The sequence below is a fragment of the Netta rufina genome (genome assembly GCF_964035555.1).
Source record: "Netta rufina genome assembly, chromosome: 3".
NCBI classification, from domain to species: Eukaryota; Metazoa; Chordata; class Aves; order Anseriformes; family Anatidae; genus Netta; species Netta rufina.
In genome coordinates this window covers 101,718,451-101,742,480 of record NC_140125.1, presented here as the reverse complement: position 1 = coordinate 101,742,480, position 24,030 = coordinate 101,718,451, and the positions used below count along the sequence as shown (strand labels likewise).

At 35.9% G+C, this 24,030-nt stretch overlaps 1 protein-coding gene across 1 annotated transcript in view; it reads right to left on the bottom strand.

Annotated features, from left to right (window-relative positions):
- The window catches only part of SNTG2 (syntrophin gamma 2), a gene marked incomplete at both ends in the record, with an annotated part of 296,049 nt that overhangs the window by 44,338 nt on the left and 227,681 nt on the right, over positions 1 to 24,030 (bottom strand). The window contains 2 exons of the mRNA XM_084284773.1: positions 7,435 to 7,551; positions 23,136 to 23,174. Of these exons, the coding sequence (XP_084140899.1) occupies positions 7,435 to 7,551; positions 23,136 to 23,174 (156 nt within the window). The remainder of the gene's footprint in view (positions 1 to 7,434; positions 7,552 to 23,135; positions 23,175 to 24,030) is intronic.

Below are 24,030 nucleotides of genomic sequence, written 5' to 3'. Positions count from 1 at the left end.
TGCTGTTGTGAAACTGAATTTAGTGACATGGGCTATAACCTAAAAACTGTTGAGACAAGACTCAACTTACATTTCCTCACATCTTTTGTTTTGATTCCTGAAGATTAATTTAAACTGTTGGAGTTCTTTTCTGTTACTAATGATGCTACCATGGACAATGGTTATACTGCTGTTAAATCCACTCTGAATACCCCCATTATCCTGACTACTGCCTTCTCCCCATTATCCTGTGTATTTCTTTCATCTTTTGTTTCTCTGTAACCTCTTATGACTTTTTCAGCAGAGATAGCTAATGATCACAGATCACTACCAGCACCTATATAAGTCAAGATTTTCTTCTACTGTGTATATCAGAGAAATACTACAATACGTAAAGATGAGTGAAACTGTCTGAATATCATAGTGTGCAAGGTCACCAGGAGAACATGAATGACATTTTGAGGAGGTTCCCCTTAAGGAAAGGAAACAAACATAATACAAAGGGATACTGGAATCCAAAGAGACAGTTGACATTATTACAGTTTTCACCCCAGAATAATCATAGTATGTTTAAGTTTAAAATGTAGTTGTTAACAGTTGCATATCATCACAAATTATCTTATAATTCTAGTTAATGAGAAAAGCTGGAAAGGATCAGAAAAAAAAAATCACAAGAAGTGCAATATATCTAAATTTGTTTTAAGGGACATTTCCATTTATTAAAGGTTTATCCATCATCACCCATTTAAACGTGGGTTTAAATGACATGTCGAATAATCATATGTTGAATTACAGAATTATAGAATATTCCAAGTTGGAAAAGACCCACAAAAATCACTGAGTTCAACTCCTGGGTCCCCAAAGGATCACCCAAAGAAACATTGTCATATGTTTGAGAGCACTGTCTAAACACTTGAACTCAGTGCTATAAACACTTCCCTGGGGAGCCTGTTCCAGTGCCTGACCACTCTCTTGGTGAAGAACCTTTTCCTGATAGGAAAATGTAGGTAACTAAGATAAATGTAATATTGAAACATATTCCCAGACATTTCTAAAAATGTATATTCAGAATGGCTTAAGGAGATATACTTTAATTCAAACAATTTAGTTCTGGCAATGTGTCCAAAAAAGTAAAAAATACATGATAATACCAAGTAGAATTCAGCTAGCTGTCACTTTAATTCTTGTTTGTCTAACACATAAATTTATGACCGTGAGTAGCTGAATGCTGTTATTTACAACATTGGATAATCAGTGAATATCCAACTCCCCAGCTAACTCATGCATTACATGATGAAAAATTGCAAAGGCCGTAGAAAATTTGGGTTTGTAGGTATTTTGCTAATTAACTCTTTCAGAAAGATCAAAAAATAACACATTTGTAAACTCACAAATAACACTAAGCAGAGATGAAAGGGAGCATAAGTGCTCAGAAGACCAAAGAGATAACAGAAATGAAAAAAAATAAAATTGTAATCTGAACTTACAGTCTTAAATCCATAATGAGAGACTGAAATAAGCACTTAAGAGTTACAAAAATGTTAAGTATTCAAGAAGGACTTTTAACTTCAGTGTGAGTTTCTGTAAGCATATCATGTTTTCAAAACAGACATCACAAAGGATTCAAGAAACTAAAGGAAGCTACTCAATTCTTCTTAGACCAAGTGATCTATAAAAAGTTACAATTTAAAATAGGATATAGAAAAAAAAGTTAAATTCATTTTGCAATATACATATAGCAAGCAACAAACTGAAGAACAGCTATTCCTTAAAAGAGAATTATGTAATGAAACCAATCACAAAAGATTTGCATGCTTATTCAGAGATCAGCACTAAACGATTGTACTACGCATGTGGCAAATAAACGGCTGCATTTAAAGGAGTATCACACTTCAAAGCATCCAATTCACCTAGAAATACCAAAATGATAGAGACAAAAGATTGAACATTTTCTGGTCAATAGCAGCTCTTTTCACTAGCCTTTTCACCAATCAAAAAAATGAGCCAAGTCTAATTCTAAAAAATTATAAAAAAGATAATAAAATGGAAAAAATATATTGAGAAATGTTCTTGAGACAAATTGTGATATAGCAGTATAAGAAGCCTAAGGATCTGTAAACCAAGTCAAACTAGATGCTACAAAACACACACTAAAGAGCAATCAGATCCTAATAAAGACGTGAAGAAATAAATAAAAAAATAAAGAAAGAATTTGTACATAAAGTTAGAAAGTTCACCAAAAGCATCCATGGTCAAGCATCCATGGTCAAGTCTATGCCCTACAACTCATTGCCACCTCTTTTCTGTTGTTATATGCACATACAAAGCACTGGCATGAACCTACGGATAACAGTCATGCTAATTAAATTATGAATGCTTCTCTGCAATGTTTTTCAAAGATGAAACACTGATAAAATACTCTATATTAGTTTCATAATTATTTCTGTTACTTACACAGTACTGTTGCATTTATTCCTTTTCTTTAAACTTAAAACGCAGGATATGCAGTAATTACTTAACTACCTTCACATAAATCACTTCAGTACTATTTAATCACAATGAAAAAGACAGTTTTGTAATTAAGAGCAACATAACAACTCCAAAGGCATGGCTACTTTAAGACCTGAATTGAAAAACAATATTGATCTGTGAGTATGACAAAAAAATCACTCAGTACCATCTTCCCAAACATATAGCACATATTCAATAAAAAGAAAACATTTCATTTTTCTGTAAAGTTTCAATTAAAGAAACAAAAAAGTTTGTTTTTAAATGATAATTCTGAATGATGTCTCCACAATTTCTTCTAGGATATGAATTCAGAACACTTTCAAGACCTGAAAATTGACAGAAATGTATCAGATGCTTTTAGAATGTACTAAAATACTGCTTGTATATTAACATATCTAAAATAATAAATTCTATTCGTGCTGTGGTGTTTTTCATACGCGTAGTTTTCAGAAATGTGCCATAATCCAGATACAATCTATAAATTAAATCTTCAAATTTCTTAAATACTGTTAGATGAGCCACTTCAGGGGTGCATGAAGACCTTTCTCTAGTGAGCAACATTGCTGACATTTACTTTTATTCTGAAGATTCTACATTTTTAGAAACAGCATCTAAGATACTGTTGAAACAGAGTAAAAATAGACTACTTTACATAGATTCTTTCATATTATAAAATTAACATTTGCTCTACATTTTTCTTGGTTCTTGTGCATGGTTAACCATAGCTTTTCATTCTTATGAAAGTTAGCAGCTGTATTTACATTCATGATCTTTTACACACAAAGAAACAGAAAAAGAATAAAAATTGCACTAGATCCTTTTATAAGCAGTTGTAAAGTTGCAAGTAAGGTAATTACAATTAAAGATGACGTGTACGACATCTACTTTGTGTGGTTTAGTACGCAAATAGCAATACCACCATAGATACATCTCAAAATAAAACATAGTGGAAAAATCTTATCTACCATGTTAATGTTAAAACATTTTTATTTTTGTGGTAGAACAATCCAATATTTAAAAAAAGAGGTCAGTAGAAGTAACAATAAGATCAGCACCATTAAAAATGTCTGAAAATAGTAAAGCAGCTCACTGCATGGCTTTGTTGACAACCGATGTTTCCAGCTACAAAGCTGGGACATGACATATCACCAGCGTCTGGGCTGTGGGAACTCCCCCTGGGGTTTGGCAGGGCAGGGTCTCTCAAGACAGGGTATATGACACCTGTAGTGGATTGACCCCGGTCAACAGCTAAGCATCCATCCAACTGCTCACTCACTCACCCCCACCTCCAGCAGGAGAAGGGGGAGAATAGAGCAAAAGCAAGAAAGCTCACAGATTAAGACAAAGGCAGTTCAATAATTGGTGGAAAGAGAGAAAAAACAAGTGCAAAAGAAAAACACACGCACACATAAAAAAAAAAACAATACAATCATACACCACACACACCACACCTGCCCAAGTAGACCGATGCTCAGTGTCCAAGCAACTTATTCTTTTAAAGACAAAATCTCTATTTTTCATTGCTGAGTTATATAGTATGGAGTATCTCTTCTGTCCAATTTGGGTCAGCTGTCCCAGCTGTGTCCCTTTCCAAACTCTTGCCCACCTCCATCCTACATGCTGAGGAGGCAATGTGAGAAACAGAGGAAGCCTTGATGGTATACAAGTACCGCTCATCGACAGCCAAAACATGGGTGTGTTATCAGCTCTAATTTAGCCACAGATACAGAACACAGCACCGTAGGGGATGCTATGGGGAAAGTCCCTTCCAACCAGGCCCAGGCAGAAGCCAGGCAGCTGGGGACACTGTAGAAGCCGCAGGTCACTGGGCTGGGGATGGGGCAGAGGCCAGGCCAAGATGGCAGAGGTCAGGCCTATGGGTGGAACTGGCCTGGTGGGGCCATCGCTGGGCATGGCAGGGCTTTGGGGAGCTGGAGACTGGCCCTGCTGCAGCCTCATTGTCTGACAGCCCTAGGTGTTGACATGGAGTCCTGGCTGTCATGGACAGTCAGGGCTGGAGGTGCCCTCAGGACCCTGATAATCAACTTCAAAGTGTGAAGTTGAACACACCTTAGATTCAGCTTTGAATTCTCAACTTGTGTGGTTGCTGGAAACTTCTAATTTCCTGGTTTGCCCCGATACAATAAATCAGTGGCATGATTAAATAACAAGGCCAATGGTCTACAGATTTTTTATTATTAATAGGCTCTGTCATTAATATTTTACACTCACTAGTGTATCTGATTACTGATGTGACATAACACAATGACTAAAGGGTCACCTTTGTGCATTTTTCTGAAAAGCCATTGTTTCTACAAAAATTTTGCACAGAAACAAAATAGGATGTAGTAGATACTGTCAAATAACATGGTAAAATACTATTAAACATTCATCCTCATTTGTCTGTTCTTTTGTAAAGTGCTGAACATGATAAATGAAGCAGTTTATGCCCAATTAGTATCATGTAGATGGATAGTTTTAATTATATTGATAATGTTTCTTCAAAAACAAGACTAAAAGCAATAACAAAAAATTATAAAGGAAAAGCATTTATGTGGTGTGTTATTTATTTGTTTAATATTTTTGGTTTGTTTTTGCATTTTAATTGGATTGCAGTAAAACTATGACAAAGTGACACGCTGGGTGGATGAGGGAAAGGCTGTGGATGTGGTCTACCTTGACTTCAGCAAGACTTTTGACACCGTCTCCCACAGCATTCTCCTCAAGAAACTGGCTGCCCTAGGCTTGGACTGGCGCACGCTTCGTTGGGTTAGAAACTGGCTGGATAGCCGGGCCCAAAGAGTCGTGATGAATGGAGCCAAGTCCAGTTGGAGGCCAGTCACTAGTGGCGTCCCCCAGGGCTCGGTGCTGGGACCGGTCCTCTTTAATATCTTCATCAATGATCTGGACGAGGGCATTGAGTGCACCCTCAGTAAGTTCGCAGATGACACCAAGTTAGGTGCGTGTGTCGATCTGCTTGAGGGTAGGAAGGCTCTGCAGGAGGATCTGGATAGGCTGCACCGATGGGCTGAGGTCAACTGCATGAAGTTCAACAAGGCCAAGTGCCGGGTCCTGCACCTGGGGCGCAATAACCCCAAGCAGAGCTATAGGCTGGGAGAGGAATGGTTGGAGAGCTGCCAGGCAGAGAAGGACCTGGGAGTGATGGTGGATAGTCGGCTGAATATGAGCCAGCAGTGTGCTCAGGTGGCCAAAAAGGCCAACGGCATCCTGGCTTGTATCAGGAACAGTGTGGCCAGCAGGGCTAGGGAGGTGATCGTCCCCCTGTACTCAGCTCTGGTGAGGCCGCACCTCGAGTACTGTGTTCAGTTTTGGGCCCCTCGCTACAAGAAGGACATTGAGGTGCTTGAGCGGGTGCAGAGAAGGGCGACGAAGCTGGTGAGGGGCCTGGAGAACAAGTCCTACGAGGAGCGGCTGAGGGAGCTGGGCTTGTTCAGCCTGGAGAAGAGGAGGCTCAGGGGCGACCTTATCGCTCTCTATAGGTACCTCAAGGGAGGCTGTAGCGAGGTGGGGGTTGGTCTGTTCTCCCACGTGCCTGGTGACAGGACAAGGGGGAATGGGCTTAAGTTGAGCCAGGGGAGTTTTAGGTTAGATGTTAGGAAGAACTTCTTCACTGAAAGGGTTGTGAGGCATTGGGACAGGCTGCCCAGGGAAGTGGTGGAGTCACCATCCCTGGAAGTCTTCAAAAGACGTTTAGATGTAGAGCTTAGGGATATGGTTTAGTGGGGACTGCTAGCATTAGGTCAGAGTTTGGACTCGATGATCTTGAGGTCTCTTCCAACCTAGAAATTCTGTGATTCTGTAATTGAATCAAAATTCAGTTTATTGACTTAACATATAGAGTAATCATTTTTTTGCAGGGGAAAAAAAACACAAAACCTTTTCCCAGATGTGCTAAATTACTATTACTTGGCCACTTAAAAATAATGTTTGAAGTTAATAGGAATCCCTGGTTTTAGAATTACAATCTAGAGAAAGATAAAATGTTGCCTGTTGGTTTGTCTTAAGGTTCATAAATATGGTTTGAAGTTTGTACTTCAGTAAGGTAAAGTAGACGGCATACATGTAAAGGATGAGATTTTTTTTGGATCAGCTGAAGAAATTGGGAGATTGACCACCTTCTGAGTAATAATGGTACAGAGCTGTTTAATTGAAATTGCATTCCAATTCCACATATTGTTCTTTTTGATTAGCTAAAAAAGCAAAGGCTTTCTGGAGAGAAAAGAAAGGATAAAAAAATACAATGTGATAAGTATGGGTACTTTTTTAAGAGTTTAGAATTCTACAACTCATTTCTGTTCCATTCTTGTAAATTAATTTTCTTACGGTGATTTTTTTTTTTTTTTTTTTTTCCCAGAAATATTAGGTAAGTCATCTGTTGTGAAATAGAATTCTCTTTACTAACTATATAATAAGAAACTATCAAAGCAAGATGCTGTCATTTGTTCAAACTGTACACTTAGCATTGGATTCTCTCTAACAGTTCAATCCCTTGTTTGTACGCAACATCCACATCTACTATCAGTATGGACGGTGCATTTCATGACACGTCTTGTCTTTAAGAAGAAGGAGTTACTAGCAACTCATTACATCTCCAAAAACGTCTTTGAATTTGTAAGATAAAAAAATTTGGCTGTAAGTAACCAGTGAAAAATATGAACTTAAAAACTTTAAAAAGTAAAAACAGTATATTCCCTATAAGGAATTCTTTTAGCTAACCAGATCTGGTATGATTTTCAGAGGACATTGAAAGATGTTAAATATCTAAAGCTTAGTGAAATTCAGTGGCACTTATGGCTCTAACTGCTTTTGAAATCTCAGCTGACAACTTCTCTTAGTAAGGAAAAATAAACCCAGACATAACAAACAGGTTTCCATATACAATGGAACTGTAAAAAAAATATATATATATATTTTTTTTTTTACCGGTGGAGTACTGAAAATGTAGAAGGATGAACCCTTCAATGCCAGAAACTTGAATTTGTAGAGCTGAGATGAATCAGTTCCTTCAAGTCTCTCATGTACCCATCCCATATGTATGACCTGCAAAAGAAAATAATTTAAAATGAAAGCTCTATTTTTCAGTGGGTCAAAAATATATCTGAATAGATTAAGTCTTTCCACAAGGAAGAGTGGTCATCTTAGATTAGGATGCATCATCTTCTTTATGTTTGCTTTCCCACAACTACCTTACTGTTGAAGCCTTTAATCATGCTGGTGTGTAAAAGTCCTTCGAAGTACCTTTACAATACAGGCTGCCTGAATTTTGCTCCGATCCCAGTCAGCAAAAGTTTTGCATAGATTTGCATACACTGTGTGTCTATCTCAGTCGCAGAGAATAGGTGGAATTTAATATGTAAAAATTAAGTAATTATTATAAAAGCAGATGTACCAAGACAGTGAATCTAGCAAAGTTAGAAGGTTCCATTAGTAATCACCATTTGAGAAATCATTGCTTGCGTCACAGCAGACTCTCACTTGAGCCAGCAGAAAACCTAAATATTATATTACATAAATATTATAGCCAGCAGTTTATATGCAACATGATCCTACCCTTCCTATTGCACAGTCAAAACCTGGAAATACTAAACAAACCTTCAGTTGCTTACACCTCTAAAGAAATACATCTGAGTAAGTCACTAGATTTACCTGAAATCAAATAGCTTTCTGTATGCTCACGTTTGCCATTGTTAAGAAATTGTCTTTGTCATGCTAATTGTCTTACAGAATTTATATACTTTTTTTAGGTATATTTTATCTCATGACCATGATTTATGTTCTGGTAGAATTAAATGCCAACATCATTTGTTACAGAACTCTGCTCCAACAGTATTACAATACTTTAAAAATATATTTCAGATAAATTAATTTTAAGATAATATAAAATTAAGCATTAACATGCTTCCTTTCTGAGGTATCTGCAAATTTGTAAAGGAATAATCCCATAGTGTGGTAGTAGGATATCACAAAAGTAGTTGCCCATCAAAAATAACCTAAATGTATTAAAAATGTTTTCATATTTTAAAGTTTTTAAAAAGAGCATATTGCCCTTGAAACAAGAATTGGACTCTAGAATGCTCCACCAATCTGAATATAAAGCTATTGCGTTCTCATTTTCATTTAAGGCTACACTTATGAAAAATACTGAATTACATAGGGATTGAAATGTCATAACACTTGCGAATATTTTGAGCCCACTTCTGCTGGAAGTCAGTAAACACACAGACTGAAGAAAGCATTCGTTACATTGTATGAAAACTTTAGCATTTGTGCTATGGATAGATTTTGGGAAAAACAAACAAAAACCACACACACACACAAAAATAGAAAAACTAAAAAAAAAAAACAACAAATACTTTTCTACTGAAACCTTGGTATGTTTATGTGTCGTTGCTACTACTACAGAGCACAAAGGTGGAAAAAATGGATAAGGATAAGCTAATAGTACGTTCATACTCTTGTATCATGAGGATTTCACACATTGTTCTCTAGTTTTTTATTATATGAAGCTTATGTCTCTTACTAATCTATTTGTTTAGAAATAATTATATAGATTAATATGTTGAGCCAGACACTGCTTCTGCTATACGCTTCTACTGAGGTCCAGTATTATCATTCTAAAGAGTAAACAGCACAATAAATACAGTAGCCTTTTCAATTCTCACTTTGCTGTTTTATAAATCCAATATGTCTCACCAAAACTTTGCATCTATACTAGTCAACAACAGTTTAGAAGCAAAATGTTCAGACGCATCATAATTCTAACAAAATATACCATAGTATTGCTGATAATCTACGACAAATTGTATCATATATTGCTTTTATCAGCATGGTAGTATAATACCAAATAACTCAGAAAACAACCATATCCAAAACACAGGACCTAAACATTATTCTCCTTTACATTCATGAAGTCGTGTTTGCTGACGTGCAAATGTACACAATTAACTAACTTGTAACAGTATTACTTTTTTTCTAAAAAAATAAATTACTGATTAAATTGATAAGCAAAGGATTTATCTCACTATTATGTTTTTCATTACCATCATTGACATCACCACCGTCACCACCATCACCACTTACTCTTAAAGGAGCATTCACCAAAGAATTTTGGAATTGCTCACAATGTCAGATGGCAAAACTGTCACAGATAGTCTTCAGCTTGTCCAGGCCATTCATCAAACATCATATATTAAAACAAACATGACACATCCCAAGAAACATAACTATATATCTTGTTGCAAATCAAAGATATTTACTTAGTACATTAAAACAAGTTCTTATCTGAAACTCAGGGCAGGATGATATCAGAGGACTGCAATTCCATACAAGTGTGTTTTCACTTCCAAATAAACTTGATTTTATTTTGCTGACAGTAGTTGACAAAAAACACAGGTTGGCCAGTAAGCATTGGTTTTAAGTACCAACAGTAGCGCAGAAGACAACAATAACCTTCTTTTGGTGAACATTTTCCATTTAGAGAAAGGGTATTGAATTTCTCTAACTTGAAATAAAATGAGATTTCTTTGCAATGAAAATGTGCCTTATGCCAACCTCTTCCATCTGTAAAATGGTCTTTACTTGTTTTATAGAATGTGTGCGAGACTGTCGCTGTTGTATTCTTACCTATGACTGCAAGATGCAGTAGGAGTAGCAAATATTACAGCCCTGATTTAGTGTAGCACTTATCTTTTAGATTATTCTCTTGAGAATGTACTGAGCTACAATCACAGACCATATTTTCTGATTAGCTGCAGAGATACTTTTTGGCATGTGTTCAAAGTTTTTTTGCTGCGATGGAACTGATTATTTATTTTTATTGTAGTCATACCATACTGTGACCAGCCTACCTGTGGTAGACCAGAATCAGCTTTAAATTTGATTCTCCACACTGCAAACAGATTTTTATAACTATTAGCATCTATAAACTCAATAGTAAGCTGGTAACCTGTTCTACAGAATCTTTCAGAATCTTTTTCAACCTTAGACCAAAGAAAAAGAATGATTAAAAACCACATTCATTGGATTAGCTTTTGGGGGAATGTGAACCCCATTTTGAGAGAATGGTACTTCTTGAGGGAATGGTACATTCAGTGGTTCATTGAATTATTGCAACATTGTAACATCTCTCATTTATTTTCTTATTCATTTAATTTTTTATGGAAAAAAAATACATGGATATGGAATAACTTCACCTATTCGTTGTACTTTATCAAAGTCAACACAAAAAACAAACATCAGTACTTAAGTCACTTTTCAAATACATTGCTCTGAATATTAGTCTGCTTGACTGAAACAACCAACAAAAACTCCAGTTCCAGGAATCAAGAACTCTAATCAAAAAAAAGCCTGAATAACGTATCATTACAGCAAAGAGAGTCTTAGAACTATTAAAAACATGAGAAGACCCTTTTTGTTTCAAAATTTGATTATAATTACCAAGAAATATCAGACATTGATCAACAGTTCTTCAGTTTACATTTTCTTTAAAACCTTTACTTAACTGCACCTCATCAAAATAGTTTGTGGAAGTAAAAAACAATTATATGCCTCGCAGCAAAAATAAGGATGAAATGGCCTGATGATTTTTGTCTTACAAAAGAAAATAAAAAATTATGCACAAAAACTAGACGGTATGTTATAATTCAGTGTAATTTGAAAACAAAACCAAAACTAATACAAATGAAAAACAACACCAGAAAAAAAAAAAAAACAACACACTCTGCAGTCTTTTAAATCACAAGATTATAGTTTATATATTACCACCATAAAATACTTACCTAAGTGTTAAAGGTGTTAGTAGACAAAATGTCTACTATTCATGATCTTCCTAAAAAACACTGAAAAAATGAATGTCTATATCAACTTTGTCCATTTTTTTTAACACAGATGTGAAAAAATTCAACAAATAGAATCAATTTGTAGATCAATTCTGAAGTCAGAGAAGAGTATCCCTGAAGAATATTAACTGAAGTCTCAGTACATATATATATTTAGGAAGAGAATTATAGTACAACTAGAAGGCATAAAAGCTTTTTTTTGTTTGTTTGTTTGCTTGCTTGTTTTAGAGTTTTTGTGTATTTAGGAGAAAACCAGGGCTTGAGTTGATTTATATGCAGACCGCTGCACCAGATATGGAAGATTGAATGAGATACTCTCTAGGGGAAGAAAGTCAGTCAAGCTAGGTAGCAGAAGAATGATTACTATTGAAAGATTTGTAGTGAGCTCAGTGGATTTAGAACTGTATTACTGTTATTTGGGATAAGAGGAAGGCAAACTAGAAATTAAGCACTAATGACTATGAAAAAGAAGAAAAGCAAACGTAAACCAAAAAGATAAAGGAAAAGATGCTCAAAAAGGAGAAATAAACTAATTTGTTAAGACAGGAAGAAAATATAAAATTAAAAGAGAAAGGACACTATACAGGTGTAGAAAGTGAGAAACATAAATACAAGAATATTTGGAAGCAAAAAAAAAAACATAAAGAAAAAAGAGTTCCAAATGTATACTTCAAAAACATAAAACACTGAAGAAGTAAAGAAGGAAAATATAATTTCCTTCTTCAGAAGGTTTGCTTAAATTTTGCATATATGCATACATATATTATGTATAAGTGCATCTTTTTTATGGATGCAAAAAAAATCTAATATATTTTTTACTTTCACTCCCCATGTCTTTCTTACTGACAGGTTTATTTCATGGTTATTTTGACCATATGAGTGGACAAAGAATAATTATTCACTTCAAAAAAAGTTTGTATGGAACAAAAGCAACCAAATGCTGGTACCCAGTATCAAGCTATTTGTGTTTCTTTGGTATGTAAGTGAGATTATAATTGAGTCTCAGTACGTGGGTGGGATAAAAATTGTTCTGTTACTTGGATTGAAACCTGCCATTTTATTTCTTACTGAGTAATAAGGCATAACACTACAAACTGTCCCATTCTCAGCACTGCTTTCACCACTCTATTCCCATACTGCATAACCAATTTGAAACTACCATTTGAAACTGCATGGAAAATTACCCATACATCATCAATGTATTATTAAGTTTCTAGTGTGTTCTAACATACTTTGCAAAAGTTCCTGTATGAACAAAATGAGCAATGGCACTCATTATGAGGAGATAAAACAAGTCAGTAACAAAATGTAATCCAATCATTGCAGATAAATGAAAGTTCTTATTTGCACTTATTGTTTTCCTACAGCAATAAAGCATCTTGATGCTGCAATGACTAGAAATTTAACATGTGTTACATTTAATAAAGCAATTGGTACGTTTTGTGTATAGTACTTTTAGTTAAATGGTTAAGAAAAGTAAATGAAGCATAACACTCAAGAGGGAAATGAAGAAAATCAAGTAGATCTCTGATGTATGAAAAGTCAGAACAGATGGGTACACTCATGTAATCAAAGTGGGATATGAATCTACAACAGATGCCAGCTTGGTCTGCAAGTCAAGAACAAGTGTACCATGAAGCATCGTGGAACAATACAAAATTAAGAAAGCAAAGAGAAGTACATCTTGAGGTAACATAAGTAGATGCTTTTGGTCTTTCAAAAAACAAGTGGGTAGACTTGTTTTAAAATTTTACATATTGGGAAGAAAAAAAATCTTACAGGTTTTCTCTATCACCTTTTGTATTTGTGTGCCTTTCACATATACAATGATCCCCCCCCCCCTCCAAAAAAGGAATGCTAGAAGTTTTGATTAATGGTTACAGAATGTTTGCTATTCAAAACATAATGTTATAGAGATGAAACCACAGAGGAACTTAGAAATGATGACACTCAGTGTTTTACATGCTTCATCTTCAAAGCAGACTTTCTAAGCTCCAGCTAGGCACAGCTTGAACACCACAAATAGCAACATGTCTGTACTAAGCGAAAGGAAACTATGAAGACTGATATGTATGTGAATTCATGAAGCTTCCCAGGAGTTAGCTGCTGATGCAAAATATGAATTCGGAGTACTTTGGTTAGTGAAAATTGTTTTGCCTCTTCGCTTGGTTTAACAAGCAGCCGACATTGTTCTCTTTGATGATATGATGATATCTAAGAGTCTTTCTGGAAAGAAGTTCCACACAGAGTCATATGCTGATAGAGGCCTCTGGAGGTCATCTAGTCCAACACCATGCATAAAGCCAATGTAAGTTAGTTTGCTCAACGATCTGTCCAAATGACTTTTAAGTATCAACATAAAAAACATATAACAGATGACATAACACAGTTAACATAATAGCAGGTGGGGTTTTTTTGTTTGTTTGTTTGTTTTGAATATCAAAGATGAAGATTCCATAGTCTCTCTGAGCAACCTGACCTGGTGTTTGATAAGATTAACAAGTTTCAGTACTTGAACACATTTGCATCTTCTCTTCCTGGGAGACCATATTTGTGTCTAAGTTAGTGAGCTGGATAGGAAGATGGTCAAGTTCCCTCACTGAATCTGGAGATCATGAAAAATGGCTATCACCAAACAAGACTCATATTCTGTAAATGTTTTAAATCTAGTTTTAAATCCTTTTGCTTTTGTTTTGAAACAGTTCAATGTTTCTCATATCAAAGCCAAGTAGTTTTGCCTTGACTTCTTAGCCTCCTCATTTGTGTTTTTTCTCCTATTTTTTCATGCTAGTTCTTCCAGTTACTGTGTTTCTCTGTCATTTTCATGGAAATCATTCCACAGCTTATGTCGTGCAAGAATGTAGAATTAATGAGAATTAATTGCACCTGAATCTGAATTTAATTTTGCCTAATTAGATTTAATTCTTTATCCATGCTGTACATTTGTTCATTTTCTCTCTCCAAAAGCAATATTCATATCACAACAGTTCGTCTGTTGTGATATGTCTTATTTAACTATTGTGATTCTTATTCTCCTACACTAGCAGATGCACAGTTCTGTTATGATTCTCATATTATACTAAATCGGTAGAACTATTTGTTCAGCAGAAACTGTCCAAACTAACTAAAAATTGAAAGCTCAGGTCCTTCATATTTGCTTTGTTGTTTTACATGCCTACTCTATATTTTAGTGATACTACAACAACATTAAAGTATACCTAGAAAGCTATTCTCTTCCTCACCAAATACTCAATTTGTTTCTTCTGCCATTTTGGAAAAAATAAAAAAATAAAAATCTTTCAAACTACATCTGTTGCAAAGGAGTCCTCAGAGAAGAAAATTCAGTCTGAAAATGAGTTTCAGCTTCCTTCTTCCTGTGATCCCCCAAACAATCACATAACAGTTCTGCTTAAAATTGTGTTAAAATAATTTTAGTTGAAGAATCATCCTGAAGGAGAAGGACTGGTCTCATAGTGTTAATCCAGCGAAATAGCATTTCTATAATACTGAGTGGAAAAGAAACGTGTTTTAAAAGCTGTTAAGAGCATACTCTAAATTATTTCTAACAATCCGCAAGGCAGAAATATAGAGTGAAAAGGAGAATAAAGAACAATTGTTATATTTGGTTTTTAGATGTATTCTAACATCTAAAGAAGACAGCTTAAGCAGAGAACATGATTTTTCACTGAAGACAGAATTACATTGTTCCATGTACTGCCAGATACACTGTAAATCCAGCTGAATGCTAGAAGATGCAGTCAACATATTAGGGTAAGGGACACTACTTAAATACACTCCTCTGTATATGTTAACTTAAAAGGGAGTAAGTTTCTTTCATCTGACCTATTCTAGAGTTTCTAGAATCCAATGTTTACAAGTCTTACAACTTTGAAGAGAAATCTAAGATAAACTATTTAATTAACATACAAATATGGAACATATATGAAGCGTGGACACTGAGAAACGTGTTTTAGAGAACAATATGTTCAGAAACACAACCATGGTGTTCAAAATTGGTATTCAATATTAAGGACTGTTTTTTTCCAGAAAGTTTGGCAAATCTCTTGATTTTTTTTTTTTTATCTGCATCCTCCTCCTCTCTAAAATCAGTATAGTAGTAATAATTATTTACCTCACAGAGGCACTACATATTAGCTAATAGACTATAGGTTGAAAAGTTCAAGTGCTTTGAAGTGGTGCTTAGAACAAGTTGTGTTTTCAGTGAAAGAGCAGAGGTCCAAGAAAAATCTCTGAAGCAGATCAAGAGAATTTCATTAGGAATTGTGTAACTGACCTCCCATACAAATAAATTTAAAACAATTACCAGGGAAATAACCTTTACATTGTTACTTTATGCTTGAAGAAATTTAGTCCTGTTCCTTTTCTACTGGTGTAAAGCTGTTGTTTGCAAGAATTGAATTTCTCCATATTAACAAATAGGAGAAAAAAAAATGGCATATAATGTAATCTTAATTTTATTTTATTTATTTTTTTAATAAAGAAGGAAATTTGATCTTACAGGACAGCTTCTTTTCATCTGCAGCATGAAGCCAAGAGAAGGTGTTCATGGTACACCCAGGGCAGCAGTTCTGCTATAAGGAACAAACCCTCCATATCTGAAAAGTCCCTTATTTCAGAATTCGGATTCATACAATCATCAAAAACAGAGAGGAAAAGAGTCTTCTGAGAAATTTAGTAAATTATGTCTCTGCAATGCAGGCCTAATGATACCTATTTTGTTTCTAACAGATACTTCCTTATTGGTCTAAGGATCTCAAGTAAAAGTGCCCTCAAAATTTCTCCCATAATCTCCCATAAGTTTATTAGCTTAACAAGTAATGAGGAAATCTATTCCTCATGTCTAACATGAATCACCATTACCGTGTAAGAGTTTTTACCCTGGCCTGACATTAAACTGATGAAGTAATGTGAGAAACTGCTGGACATTGTGTACAGTGCAAAGCAAGAAGTGGTTGGCCAGCTCAAACCCAAGGGTAAACTAATTAAATAATGGTGTAAACTAGCAGGTGAAATATATGGACAGGAAATACAGGAACTCAATTTGAGAGAAGAATGTCAAAAGATAGAGACAATAAGGGGGCTGGTTTACTGGTTGTTGCTAGTATCACAGCCAAAAGCTGAAATACTCAAATAAGCATGTAAAAATCATAAAAAAGGAGAAGCAGAAATATTATAATTTGGCTGGGTTACTTTTCTTGGGAGGGGGGGTAATAGGCAAACAAAAAGAAAAAATTTAAAAAAGAGGCAGATAATCTACGTGGTTGGGGCTTCTGCAGGGTCTGACTGACAAGCCCTGTACTTGATTACAACAGGCTGATGTAAAAATAAACCATAATAATAAATCTGTTGACTTGTTGACCATATATCTGACTGGCTTCTGCAGTTGGGAATCACTGAAGTGTCCCCTCCACCCTACCTGCAAATGCAATGCAATGGAAGATGGACCAAAGCTCACTAACAGAATTTTTTTCTCCATATACTTTTCAAGTATTTTCCAGTAAACACCTTTTCAGTTGTTCCTGTGGCCTCTGACATACATTTGCTGATTATACTTGCTTACATGCTGTACTCTAATTGACTTCCGCCCTGTTTTTCAGACTCATTTTTCAATATGTCAAGATCATTCTTATGTCTAGTGCTATTCTTTAAAGCCTCATGTCTGCAAAATTAATAGGCTTACTTTTGTTAATACACCATAAAGAAAATATTCAAGAGAACTGGATCCAGGACAGGTCTTTTCAGGACTTCTAGTCAATACATCATTCAGTTTTGAAAGTGAACCATTTATACCTATTATTGGATTATCTAACAAAGTTTGTATAACCAAATCTTGATAACACTTATTTAAAATATTGTTGTGTCAAGAAATGTCATAAGCCTTACTGAAATCAAGATATGTTGCAGCAAACACCTGTCACCCATGTCACCCATCCACACGAGGAAATTAGATTGGTTGTCACTATTTATTCTTGACAAATCCTTCAGGGCAGTCACTCATCTGTTCTCTCAGATGCATACAAATATTTTGCTTATTTATTTCAAATTTCTTTCTAGTGATTGATGTTAAATTGACTAGTCTATAATTCTATTGCTTTTCTTTCTTTTCCATTAACACCATGATGCTTGACCCTTGCTAGTCTGGTATGTCATCCTACAAACATACTTTTTTCAAGTATGTTAACCACAAAAGGAGGTCAAAGGAAAACATTGGACTCAGACTGGGTGAAAACATTGAACTCAGACTGGATGGTCACCTTACAAGTAAGGAAGGGGAAATGGCGGAGGCATTTAATGCCTTTTTTTTTTTTTTCCCCTCTATATTTAACAGTAATGACAGATCTTGGGCTGCCCAGACCTCAGAGTTGGAGGACCATGACTAGGGGAGCAATAACTTTCCATCTGTGGTCACTGAAATTGTAAGGGATCATTTGTATCAGTGTAACATTCACATCCATGGTGTCTGGCAGGATTCACCTCAGAGTGCTGATGGAATTGGTGATAGTTATAGCTGGACCCCTCTCAAGCACTTACCAAAGGTTGTAAAGTCCAGTGAGGTCCCTGCTGACTAGAAGCTAGCCAGTGTTATACCCATCTACAAAAAGGGCATGAGAAAAGATCCAGGACACTGCTGACCTGTTAGTTTAACCTCAGTCCCTTGAAAAGTTATGGAGAAGATTGTCCTGGGGGCTATTGAAAGACATTTAAATAACAAAGCAATTATCAAGCATAGTCAATGTGGGTTCATTAAGGGGAAGTCCTACTTTAGTAAATTCAATCTTCTATAAGGTCAGTATATCTGCTTGGGGGATGAAGGGAAGGTAGCAGATGTAATCTTTCTAGATTTCAGTAAGGCCTTTGATACCATGCCTCACGGAATCCTTCTGGAAAAATTATCCTGCTGCGAGATAAACAGGTTCGTGCTACAGAAGGTGATGAACTGGCTCTACAGTAGGGCCCAAGGTACAGTAGTGAATGGGGCTACATCTGGCTAGCAGTAGGTCACTAGCAGTGCTCCCCAGGACTCAATTCTAGGGCTGGTCCTGTTCAACATTTTTATGACTAAGCTGGATGCAGGATTGGAATGCGTCCTCAGCAAGGCTGCAGATGACATCGGACTGGGAAGTGCTCTTGACTCTGGCAGGACGAGGAGACTTGGAGAGGGATCTGGACTGAAGCATTCAGAGATCTAAAACAGCATGAAGTTCAACAAAGCAAAATGCCAGGTTCTGCACCTGGGATGGAGTAATGCTGGACACAGGCACAGACTGGGAGACAAGTGGCTGGAGAGCAGCTCAGCAGAAAGGGATCTGGGGGTTCTGGCTGACAGCAAGCTGAACATGAGCCAGCAGTGGGCCCTGGCAACCAAGGGAGTAAACTACATTTTGGTGTGCATTAAACACAGCATAAAAAGCCAGTCTAAAGAGGTGATTCTTCTACTGTATTTATTGTTGGTGTGGCTTCACCTTGAGTATTGTGTGCAGTTCTGGTCTCTACAATATAAAAAAGATGCTAACGTCCTTGAAAGCATCCAGAGGAGGGCAACAAAGCTGGTAAATGGCTGGAAGGCATGTCCTGCGAGGAGAAGCTGAGGACACTTTGGTTGACCAGTCTGGAGAAAAGAAGTCTGAGAGGTGACCTCACTGCTCTCTGAGGAGGGGAAGTGAAGTGGAGAGGGAAGCACCCATCTCTTCTTCCTGGTAACCAATGACAGAACATGCTGGAACGGCACAAAGCTGTGCCAGCAGAGGTTCAGACTGGACGTTAGGAAAAATTTCCTTACTGTAAAGGGTGGTCCAACATTGGACCAGGCTTCCTAGCAATGTGGTTGATGTCCCAGGCCTGCAGTGTTCAATAGGCTTTGGAACAATGCCCTCGCTATATGCTTTAACTTTTGATTAGCTCTGAAGAGGTCAGGACTAGATGATCTTTGAAGGTCCCTTCCAACTGAACTATTCTATTCTAAATTTCTTGAAATTTCTTGATTGTAGCTCTGAGATTACTTTGACCAGTCTTTCAAATACCACCAGCCAAAAATACCACCAAAACTTTCTTCCATATTATAATCTGAGATTTTACCATTTTTGCTATTACTAATTGCAAGAAAAACCTGTTGCAGTTGACCTTTTTTACTGAAGGCTGACTTCTGATATGCTGAGTAGAAGACAAACAATTTTCTTTGTCTTCTTCCAATTAATGCACTTAGAGGGTAATTTTTGTTACCTATTTATTCCTTGCTGGTGCATCTTAATCTGTCCTAGCCTTCCAGGTAGTCATATGCTATGCTTTTATAATCATTATTTCCAGATTTCATCTTCTGTATGATTTCCTCCAGAGGTCAATGAAGAACTCATGATTTAGGCATCTGACTCTTTCTTTATGGAAGAGATATGTCAGAAACAACAAAATAAAATGATTCAAACCCCAGTTAATTCAATTACTGAAGTCTTTGCAAGCCTTGACTATGGCTGTGAAGGCCAATGAATAATTCTGGTGAAGTATCTCTGCAGTGAAAACAGATTCACAATCATTTTATGGGTTAGCAGAGATACAGATGTGAAATTTTGGTATAATTTAGTGGGAGTTTCACAACTACAGGGCTGCAGATGCAGAACGCATTGTCTCTGAGACACCACCACACACAAACCTGCTAAAAAACACAAGTGTTTGAACAAGACTCCAAACTTAAGGGACCTCACAATGCTCTAAATTACTGATTTTTATAAATACTGAAATCCTCACAATCACTACAGAAGAAAAATTAAATATACAGATGCATACGTAGATAGGGAGTTCACCTTTTCTTTCAACTACAAAAGAATCAAAACAAAGAAAGGAGACATCACAGGAAGCAGCAAAAACCTGTTTTATAGCATAAGAATAAAATATATAGTTTTAATTAATATTTAATCAATACTTTCCTATCTCTACCAAGAATAAATCATATTATTTTAGTGCAGGACAGGACAGGAAATGTTTTTTATTATTCTCAAAAGAATTAGAAACAGTAAATGAAATATAAAAACACCTTGAAAGTGGTGTTTCTGTACAGATAATCACCTAATTTACCGTTTTATAAAAAATATACAGAAATCCAACAGTGTGTGTCTTTTTAAAAATTGAGTCCCCAATCTATGCCTGCTAATAACACTGAATCAAGTGCTTTCAAGTCTGTAGAGCATTGTAATAAATTATATCAGGCAGAATCAAAACGTAGTATTTGGAGAGTGGTGACTCAACAGCCTTTGTACTCAATAAAATAATGTACAAACTGGCTCAATACCCCTCTATCCTTGTGGAGCACCAAAATTCTCTAAAAGTATCCAATGCCTAGATGTTATCTGAGATCTACACAGGTTATATATACAGAGAGCCACAGCTTTATCAGTGGTATTTACTGAACACCTTTTAATTTCTTGTAATTTCTGTATATTTGTTAAATCCTTTTAGTCCCTAACTAACTAGTAAAGCATGGCTTAGGATAACTAACACAAGAGGATAATACATTTTTTTGCTGCTGTCAACCCTGCCTTAAATTTTCAGTTCCTGAAATTAAGTTTCTAATTGTATCTTCTTTTGCTTCCATATTCTGCATGGAAAAAGCAGGATAAGTGCTTCCTAACTTTAGGCACCTACCTTAGATGATAAGCTAAGAAGCTACTCTTACGACTCCAGTAGAGCAAAGACAGAGAAAAGGCTCCTACAAAGAATAATTTAAAGCACCAAGTGCTATATTTCAACTCTCAGAAAAAGAATAATTTTCTGCACTAATTATGTGGATAGTTTATGGACATTAACCTGTTAATTTAGGTGTCATGGTTTTGGCTGGGACAGAGTTACTTCTCTTTGTAGAGGCTTGTATGATGCTATGTTTTGGATTCTTTTATGAAAAATAATGGCAATAATACACTGATGTCTTAGTCATTGCTGAGCAGTGCTTACACAGAGCCAAGGACTTTTCTCCTCCTTGTGCTGCCCTGCCAGAGAAGAGGCTGGGGGTGCACCAGGAGCTGGGAGGGGACAAAGCCAGGCTGGCCAAAAGGGTGTTCCACACCATGTCGTGTCATGCTCAGCAGTAACAGCTGGGGGACAGAAGGAGGAAGGGGGGTACGTTGGGAGTGATGGTGTTTGTCTTCCCAAGAAACCATGTGGCATGATGAGTCCTGTTTCCCTGGGGAATGAGAAACTGCCAATGGGAAGCCGTGAATGAATTCCTTAGTTTGCTTTGATTGCACACATCACTAGTACAGTGTCTTTATCTCAACCCACGAGCTCTTGCACCTTTCCAATTCTCTTCTCCATTCCACCTGGGGAAAGTGAGCAAGTGGCTGGGTGGTGCTGAGCTGCCTGCTGGGGCTAAACCAGAACATTAGGAAATCAACCTAGATAGTTAGGGTTGGATTGCATGATTGCCCTCAGTATTTAAAAAAAAAAAAAAAAAAAAAAAAAAAGAAAAAAAAAAAAGGAGAATGTCTTTTTAAAACTGTAAAATTACACATTACGTATACCAAAATTGATATAAGTAAACTTTAAATAGTTTCTAAGTAACTTGTAGTAGACAGTTTACCCAACAACAGACATTCAGATTTAATACCTTTTCCCCTAGCTTTCATAATCACCAGTTTTTCTTATGGGTTTTATTAATAATTAAAAACCACGGCAGAGAGATCAATTAAATGATTCCTTCTTATACAGAAGAGGTATTTGTTTTGGACTGGGAGTAACTTCTGATCATCTGCCATATACAGAATTGTTTTTGTGTTTTTTTTTTTCAAGTTCATTTTTATTTCAAAATACTGACCTAAATATAAGAAAATAATTTAACACAGGAGAAAATGTTAACGGTTAAATATTTTAATAACTTCTTGAAAAGTCTATAAATTTCCAAGTACCTTTTCCAAATACGATGACAAAACAGTGACATACAGAAAGTGTACAAGCTGTCAAACTAGTAACAGATATTTCTTTCTTTCTGATATGAAGCATTTTAACTCATCTTTTGATGTCTGTAATAAAACTTCATAAATAAATTTCTACAGGAGAAAATGTTAAATATTAAAGACAGCTTGCCTAATTTTCGCTTCTTTAATCAACAAAGCCAACATTTTTGGAAACAGCAAGGATTGGACACTTTCTTCCTGAGTAATGGTACAATGCCAAATTGATGCTATGAAAGCACATATAAAGTGAAGTTTTCTAATAACATATTCAAAGTGCTTCCCAGAATTACAGGATTAGCCTGGAAAATGCTACAATTATGTTTTACAAAGTAAAAGAAAAAAAACCTCTTTACAATGCTATAAAAAGTAAGAAGGCTTCCCAGTATGGTAAATTCACCTTGGGTCTTTGGGACATTTGGCTAGCTGGAGCAGAAGCAATATCTCACCAGGCTGAGCTCCGTAAATCCCAGAAAAATGCTCATGGCAAACGTAATCTGAACAGCTTGACATATCCAAACCAGATTGGTTTCTTAATGCACTGCTTGGCTATCTGTGCATGATATGCAATATAAATACAGAGTTAACTTGTCAGACTCACTGCAATGATACTGCATGCAAACACACTGTGCTTTCCACAATATGGTTGTAATTTATGTTGACCCCTCTTTCATGTATATACATTATGTACTAAAAAGGACAGTTCAGAACTTAAAAACACAGAAAACATTGTTTTATAATTTGCAAACGGGCTAAATGTGTGCATGTAAGCTCTTAAATTTTGCAGCTAAACAATAATTAGAAAAATCAGGTAAAATAATGAAAGTCTTACCTGGTCTGAGGGAGAACAGCATTTATTTGCCATTTTCATCTATGAAACAGAGATGGAATAATACTCAGAGTTATTAATACGCTGATATGAGGAGTTTCTCAATTAGTACTGAGGTAGTTACTGAAGACTGTATTAACACTTTCAAATTATAAGAAAATATATAGTTCCATCCACAAATACTGGATTTATACTATTATAGTAAGTTTACAAAACAAAAAAGACTGGAAACCTTTTATGTAAGTTTTCATGAAATCCTTCACAAAAATTTGCATTTATGAATTTAACTTTTCCACTCTGGGTAAAAATATTATACTGTCCTGTAGACACCTCACCTAAGAAAACAAATACCATAGTGTATATGACATGTTTAAAAATAAAAGGAATATTGCTTAGAATATCCTTTAGTTTATTGTCAGTATAAAGTTACATATCTTTCTTCTCACTGTTCAAATAAGAGTCCTGCTGATTTTAGATTTTCTTTGGCAGCCATAGTTTCCACAGATGAGTGGTGGACAAATCCTGACAAATATTCCCTTCTTTAAAGTGAAGTATTAGTAAGTGCAGTAATGAAATGGAATAAGACTAAGTGACTGTATATATAGTCTCCTTTACATGCAGGGTTATAAACTGCAAAGAGTCAGGCAGCTGATAAACACTTCCAAAGGATCTTGTCATTACACAACCTATTTTGTAACAAATGAAAGGTTTGTGATAAATACCAAAAGCTACAATTATGAACAGGAGAAGTTACAATTTCAACAGAAAAAGAGCAGAAGAAATCCAGGGCTCGCTCTTGTATCCTGGCAAGAGCAGATTTTTAAGATCAAATCTGCAGAAAAGCAGAGCATGTCTGTAGTCATGTAGCTTAGTAAATACAGTGACACCATTACCTGTT